The sequence below is a fragment of the Polistes canadensis genome, unplaced genomic scaffold (genome assembly GCF_001313835.1).
Source record: "Polistes canadensis isolate GaletaPanama2010 unplaced genomic scaffold, ASM131383v1 scaffold_87, whole genome shotgun sequence".
Lineage (NCBI taxonomy): Eukaryota > Metazoa > Arthropoda > Insecta > Hymenoptera > Vespidae > Polistes > Polistes canadensis.
Genome location: NW_014569634.1, coordinates 582,025 through 590,376, shown reverse-complemented (window position 1 = coordinate 590,376; position 8,352 = coordinate 582,025). Strand labels below are relative to the sequence as shown.

General features: G+C 33.0%; 1 protein-coding gene across 2 annotated transcripts in view; it reads left to right on the top strand.

The window, feature by feature from the left end:
- The first annotated feature begins 396 nt into the window (after nucleotides 1-396).
- LOC106786877 (E3 ubiquitin-protein ligase mib1-like) overlaps nucleotides 397-8,352 on the top strand; it is a 401,756-nt gene continuing 393,800 nt past the window's right edge. For both annotated transcript variants that reach the window (XM_014748747.1, XM_014748746.1), the window contains exon 1: nucleotides 397-549. In XM_014748747.1, coding sequence (XP_014604233.1) covers nucleotides 452-549 — 98 coding nt within the window. In that variant the 5' untranslated portion in view covers nucleotides 397-451. The remainder of the gene's footprint in view (nucleotides 550-8,352) is intronic.

Sequence of the window (8,352 nt, the reverse complement as noted above, 5' to 3'; positions counted from 1 at the left end):
GATTTTCGAATTTTTTTCTGTTTGATTTATTAAACTAATTATAATTGCTTATTATATATTTTTTGTTGTTTCGATATTATAAATAACGTATAAATAAAGAAATGATTTAACGAAGTATAAGAAGGCGGATTGAAATGTTTCGAAAGTCAACAAATATTGAGCCTAAGCATTTATTTTTCAATTAATATAATCAACATTAAATAGTGATACATAACAATATGTTTATTTATTTCTCTCTCTGTCTCTCTTTCTCTTTTTCAAAATACGTATATAATATTTATTAAAAGTTTTTATTTTTGAATCCAGAATAACATTTATCTCAATACAAGGTTACTTTAGCTGTGAGAATAATATATAAATATTGTAACTGAAAATTTTCTTTGTTATTTCTTGGTAGGACTCCGAGGGTGACACACCTCTTCACGATGCAATATCGAAGAAACGGGACGATATGTTGGCTCTTTTGTTGGATCACGCTGCGGACATCACACTTACCAACAATAATGGCTTCAATGCGCTTCACCATGCTGCTCTTCGTGGAAATCCAAGGTGAGTGAGTGCTACAGACATTTTATTCCAAACAGGACACGTTAAACGTACATATATATACTATTTCAGCTTGTATTTTTCTACCTCTTGTACAATTTTACTTTTTTAATTTTTTTTCTTTTTTATTTTACAATAATTCTTATATTTGTCGTATCGTTTTAAGAGAAAGGTTTTCCATCGATCGTCGTAAATCGAATATAATTTCGATTATTCGAGAAAAACGAGGAAGAAAGGTAATTAATTTTCTTTTTTTTTATAAAAAAAATCCAGATTTGGATGTTTTTTTTTTCTTTTTTTCAGGAAGAACTTCGAAAAATATATAATCGTTATTTGATTAATTTTCGAACAGTTATACTTTGATCGAACAACTTCGAACCGAAAAATATCTTATTATCATTTTATTGTATTTATTAAAGGTTTTTCTCGTTCTACTCTTTCAGTAGTCTCTTGCATTGTATGTATGTACTCTAAGTGAGAGAGTATCTCGGTTTCCGTTCGGTAAGAACGTGTACGTGACCTCTTCTGCTTCTGTTGCTTGCTATTGGAAATTTAATAAAGGTTAACGTGTACGTTTCTCTAACGTTAGGAAAAGAAAGATTACGAGGAGAGGAACGAGATTCCGATCGAAAACGTTTTCATTTCAAGCTTTCAGGTTTATCCACGCTCACAAACGTATAGATAAATTTATCATTTTTTCTTTTTATTTATTTCCTTTTTATTTTTAACGAATACGAACAATTGAATTTTTCATTAAATATAACTCTTGTTAGCTTTTTATAAATATATATATAATTGTTATTTATTATTTATTCGATTTGTGTATATGTGCGTGTATGCACGATTAATTCATTTCTGCTGATTACGAGATATCTCGTAGCAAGGATATGCAAGTTTTATTTATTGTTGTGCAGGACTACGAAATATCTCGTATAAATCATCATAAATGTCACTCAAAAAGGTTTATATATTTTGAATGAATTAATAATAAACTCCTTATACCATGATATAATAACATTCAGGGTTGCATGCCATTTCGTGTTCTTTACGTTTGACCCACAAAATTAGTTCCATGTCTCACGCGTTGTTCATATAGTACACGGGTGGTGTGAATTTGAATAAATGTCCTTGTTATTATTTAAAATAAATTTGATATATTCGGTGCTGCAAAGAAATGTTGACATTTTTTTTTTTTATCGGCAATAAACGTTTCACGAAAAGAGAACAATCGTGCGTGTATTAATAATTATCGATCGAAGACAGAAATTTCGAAATATGATGAGAACATTGATATTCATAGTATGTTATTCACGTAATATGACAAAGCATGCATGTATCATAATTATAATCGATTCTTGACACTGGAATAATCTATCTGGTGGTTTCCCCCATAATGGCCGTAATATCACCGTTCTGGCAAAACGATCGTCTTGACTGCTGCTACACGGTTTATGTGTTTTACGATCCATAAGAGAGCAACTATGATATACCTATAGTTATCTACGCTAACGTTCCTTTCGAACGGCTTGTATAAATTAAAGAGAAAAAGTTGTAAATGAAAGAGGAAGAGAGAGAGAGAGAGAGAAAGAGAGTTTGCTGTCATGGAAGGGGGATAAACTCTTTCGAATAATATTATTCGTTCCGCTAGAAAATTTCAGCAGGAAAGAAGGAAGGGTAGTTTCTTCTAACGACACGCTTGTGCGAGCTCGAGTTCGATGCGATACCACGGAGATTAAGATACTATGCATGATTCAATAGGACGAAGTTTGAATTACACCGTAATATTTTTTTTTTTTATTTTCCTTTGTTTTTTCTTCTTCATCTTTTTCTTCTTCTTTCTCCCCTAATATTTTTTCAAACGAACTTTTATAAATATATTTTGTTTCCTGTTCTTGATTTTTTTTTATTATTTGTTTTCTCCTTGTAATTTTATTTTCAACGAGCTCTCCCTCTCTCTCTCTCTCTCTTTCTCTTACTGTCTTTCTTTTTCTTTTTCTCTTTCTATACGTCCATGCATGATTCAATAGAACGATGTTTGAATTACACAGTTATTCTTTTTTCCTTTTCTTTCCTTTTCATTCTTTGTTGATATTTTTTTTTTTATCGAGCTTCCACTCTTTCCCTTTTTCTTTACGTTCATGCATGATTCAATAGGACGCAGTTTGAATTACACGGTTGTATTTTTATATTTTTTTTCTCTCTCTCTCTCTATTTCTTTTTCCCTTCCTCCCTATCTTATTCTTCTATTTATTTTTATCGAGATTTATTCCTTTATTTCTCTACGGATGTAATTAGTACAAGTTAATGGTAGAAAACGTATCTCGTGAGATAATATTGGATTCTTACGTAGGTAGTAACGTTGATGGTGGTGGGTTGTAGTGGTGATGAGTTTGTTATAGTGACATAGTGGAAAAAGTTTTCAACGCACATTTTTTAATTAGATATCTATTAACGTATATTTTTTCTTTTTTCTTTTTCTTTTCCCCTATTCCCCATTATCATCATCATCATCATCATCCTTGGAGAGGTAATTTTCAGTTACGACGATAATGGGATACATTTTCTATGTATATCACGTGCGAGCGTAAAAATAATGATCTCGATAGAATCACCTTACGGTTGGCCGGGCATTCACGTTGTCGTTTTTTCCTACGATCGACTTGGTCATTTTCTCTTTCTCTCTCTCTCTTTCTCTTTCTTGTTCTCTCTCGTTGTCTCTATCTTTATCGGTCTCTCTTTATCGGAGATACTATTCGACTCAATTCTACATTGAATCTCTCAGCAAAGTCTCTTCTGTTCTGAACAACCGTCGTCCTTCGGCTTTCTCTATCTCTCTCTTTCTCTTTTACTCTTTCTATCTATCTATCTATCTATCTATCCATCTATCTGTCTCTTTCTCATTCGATTTAGTTTCATGGGAATCGAGAGTCGAATCTCGGAGAGATTCGCTCGCCTTTGATTATCACTTCGAGACACGCTCGGATTAATAAGCGGAACATGGAGGAAGACCGTCAATGTTATCGAATCGTATGCACTTCGAAATTATATACCTCAAAGAGATCGAATGCTATTTGCTAACTTTATCTCATGCTACGTGTCACACAATTATAACTGTTCCCGTTGGAGAAAATTAGTTTCGATGTTTCATCCTATTTATATCGTGTGTATTTATATATAAATATATATATATGTAAGTGTGTGTGTTGAGTGTATATATATATATATATAGAAGAATATATTACTGTAATATGGTTTTATTCATTAGCCTCGTTTATTTATAACGCTTTGTTTTCCATTTCTAGAATTACTTCATTATTTATTAAAAGTGCATATTTAGAATAAATGAAATTTTATATTTCGTTGCATATAAATATATATATGTTTACATGTGTGTACGAGTTATTTGTTACCATCTTAATGAATTTGTAATTTTGTGTTTCCTAATTATTACTGGTTTACTAATTTATTATTTTATAAATATATTTAACGTTTCGTTATATACATACATTGTGCATGAACGTATTATAAATTCACATTTATTCTTTTTTTTTTTCCCCAAACAATAAATATACTTCTTGAAAATAATTTTTAATTAATTTCGTAGATTGGCGAAAGAGTTATTTTTATAAACGCGTGTACGAGATCACTTCTCTCGTTATGATCCAATAACTATTGTATCATTTTCTACAAATAATAATTCCACTTAGTTGATCATAATTTTATCATAAAAGAAAAAATAACATCTTATAATAAAATCGACATAGAGATAAAAAATGTATAATAAAAAGAAATAAATAAATGAATATCTCTTCTCTTATTGTTCGCTTAACATTATTTTAATCGTATAAATCAAGAATAATTCACAGCTATCTCTATCATCCACAAAAGATCATCCTAACTGTGTTCATCCTTTAAGAAGAATCAGAGAGCCTCGGAAAGAACGTTAGGTAAAGTTCTTAGGGTAGTTTGCGGTTAGTTGGCGTTATCGCACAGTCTGTCTTGGATGATTCCGCGTCTACTCGCAGGAGGATTTCTTTTTGTCACGAACGTTTTAAGATGGGTTGAGGCGACAGGACGCGTCGGCTTGGATGCTCATTCTTTCTTTCCTTCTTTCTCTTTTTCTCTCTCTCTCTTTTTTTTTCCATCTTTCACACACTCGTTGAGATAAAAGCTCTCGAAAATCTTTCAAGCTAGCTTTCCTCCGACTTTTCTGTTTCTTTCTCTCTCACACACACACATACTTGACTATTTCACATAAACATATCCTCCCTTCTCTTTCTATTTTGTTCACTCTCTCTCTCTCTCTCTCTCTCTCTTTCTTTCTGTTTTATTCTTTATTTTCCTTTCTGTTTCTTTCTCTCTCTCTTTTTCTCTCTGTCTTATTATTTCTCTTACTATTTTTTTCGCTCTTTTATTATTTCTGACTCTTTCTATTCCTTACCCTTTTTATTTTCTCACTCACTCTTTCCCTCTCTTACTCACTATTTCTGTTTCTTTCTATTTGTCATTCTCCTTCTATCTCTTTCTTTTTCTTTTTCTCCCGTTTTCTATATTTACTTCTCTTTCTAATTTTAGAGGTAATATTTGCGTCTTTTTCTCTCTTTTGGTTTTGTGCCTTAGCTTGCAACCCGTATTCGCTGGAGTCCTCGTCGTGTCGTCGTCAACGTTGGCAGTGGCGTGCCTTTCCAGAAAGCTCTGAAGCCGAACGAACGGACATCCGGAGACGTAATTTCCTGGCCTCCTGGTGTACTACTCTCTCTCTCTCTCTCTCTCTCTTTCTGTTTCCTTCTCTTCTTCTTCTTTGCTCCCTCTCATCTTTCTCACGGTAGCTCGACCTCACCGTTCTCCAACGCTTTGTAGGATACATTCTCTCGGGGTTGTCGACGAAACTTCTCTCGTTTTCCATGCTCTTCGACCCTCATCCTTTCTCTCTCTCTTTCTCCCTTCCTCTCTCTTTCATATTCTCACTCTCTCGCTCTTCTATGTGTGCTTTCTCTGTGCTATCTCGAATTAGAGACGGCCGATGGTCGAGCCACGAGTTCTACTAAAGTCAAAACTTTACGACTTTAAAACGTTTCTTTTTTTTTCTTCTTCTTCTTTTTCTTTTTCTTCCTTTTTCCATCCCCTGTTTCTCTTTTTTTTTTCTAACTGATAATTCTACCAAACACGTGATCAATTTTTTCTACTCATCTATTTGTCCAACGTTATCGTTGAGTTTTTTTTTTTACAGCTAGATATAAATAATAACAAATTTATGATTAACATTAAACAGATAAGACACTTCGTGTATATCTATTTCTATCGTGAGTAGAAACTACTTTAAAAAATAAACCATTTTGTCCTAATATAGAATGAGATTTTAGCCGATCGGATAGATTAGAAAATAATTTCTTTGATTTTTAAACGAATAATTATTATGCGTTTAACATTTTTTATACGTTTTTATCGAAATTTTGTATAAATTACACGCGTGTTAAATAATAAAGTTTCCTCATTAATCGATCTTCGTTTTAGATGAATATACCTATCTACTCCGAAAACAAAAGTTTCTTATAGCATACCGATTCGTCTAAAGTATTTTTAATATTCTTCAAATTAAAAGGACGTTGAAAATAAATAATGGAATGACAAGATCGCGAGATTTGAAGGATTCGCGTTTCGATATCAACACTGGGAGTAGTAGTTAGTAGTAGTAGTAGTAGAACCCCGTAGTAAAGTTCGGAATAGTTTTCGGTGTAATTAGATGGCGGGACTCTTTCTTCGAAAGCTCGCGTTGTTCGTGTGTCCTACGGACGAATGAAGGGGGTTGGGATTGGGATTGGGGTTGGGGTTGGGGAATGGTGTCGTCGTCTTTGTCGGTGTTGTAATGCAGCAAGTAGCAAAAGAATGAAAACTTCGGTGACAGGGGGGCGTGAGGCTTGAGGATAAGGAAGGAATGAAGGAAGGAAGGAAGAGTAAGGGTTGAAAGGGGAGAAGAGGGGTTGGAGGTCGAGCGAATAAAGGGGGGGGAGAAGAAGACGAGCATTTAAATAGCTCGTCGGGCGCGAGCCATTTAATTTACCTCAGCGAGGATCTAATTACTTCCAATAGTTTGTTAATTTCGTTCCACTACTTTGCTGTCATTAAATAATTATTATAGTACAATGCCGGAATGGAACAACGGGCTTGGCTACGATGCTTTTGTGTGTTTTTTTTTTTTCTTCTTTTTTTCTTTTTGCGATTTTATTTTGAACAGAGAATTAAAAGGAAATCATCGTGTGTCTTGATTATAATATAAATAATTTAAAATAATAATATATATATGTGTGTGTGTGTGCATGTGAGTTAAGAATAATTATATGATTTATTTACGAAGAATTTTTCTCATGGAATATGTTTTAATTTTCTTAAAAAGAATTTTAAAGTAAAATTTCAAATTATTCTATAGTAATCTTAAACATTTGTGTAATTCACGCAACGTTCGAGAATTACTTTAGAAACCGAGAGAAACAACAATTTGATACGCTCTTCCTATTTCTTCTTCTTCTTCTTCTTCTCCTTCTTCTTCCCTTCCTCATCTTCATCCTCATCCTCATCCTCGCTTACTTTCATAAATGTATACGTACGCGTAGAAATTTTGAGTAGGTTCTCTTGTTTAGTATAGCAAGTATCTGGAGAGTCTTCGTTGAAGTCTAAACCCATAATGGCAGTCTAACTGCATCTATGCATAAACGGAACCGCGTTATAGGGCAACGTTGCTGGTGCTACGTTGCATGCTGAAAATCGAGGGTGATAGAGATAGAAAGAGCGAGAGACAGAGAGACAGAGAGAGAGAGAGAGAGAGAGCGAGAAGGAGGAGGAGGGGGGGAAATATAGGGGAGAAACGAGGAAGCGTACTATTATCTATCCATATCAAGTTATAATAGCTCCCGTGTTAAATCGCATGAGAGGCAAATCGTTTGGAAGTAACGTTGAGTATCTGCGGCCCTGGATACGCCCTTCACTATTTTCTCTTCTCTTCTCTTCGTCTTTCAATGCTCGTCGTCTCTTTTGGGGGTTCTTCACCCCCTCCCCATCCCCTTACATCGCCTCGCTACTACTTCGGCCTTTCTCATTATCCTTTTTCTCTCAGGTATAAAAAAATAAAAATAAAAAAATAATAAGGTAAAATGCGAGACATACTTGAAAAGAATGAAAAAGACAAAAAATTAAAGAAATAAATAAAAACGACAAAAAAAGTTTTCCCACTAGTAGTAGTAGTAGTAGTAGGGGTATGTATGTCGCGTTATTTTTCGTTATATATATTATTTTTCTTTTCAAAAATATTTTCAATTAAACGAAAAAATTGGTAACCGATCGCGCGTCGTTTTTTCCGTTTTTCAATAAAATTTCGAATAATTTTGTATGTTTTCTTTTTTCTATGATTTTTATTTTCAATTCATGAATTTTCTATTCCTTTTGTCTTTTCCGTTTCGGCGATATATTCTCGTGGTTTTATTTCGAAACATTTTTCTTGTTATCGTGTTTTATCAATATATTATATATACAAAATATATATTACATATATATACACTAATTAAAATCTAATTGTATATAATATCTGCATTTATCGTATTATCTATTCGCACATATGACTTTATATACGTTAAATAATTATATTTCGTTGTACGGTACAATATTTATATTCATATCCGATTTTTTATTATCAATAATAATTATTACATATGCTAAAAATATAAATACGATAACTTCATATTATGGGATCGTGTTTAAAATTGGTGGAATGGTATAAGTTATTTATCGATTTGATACTTTAGAATTGTATTG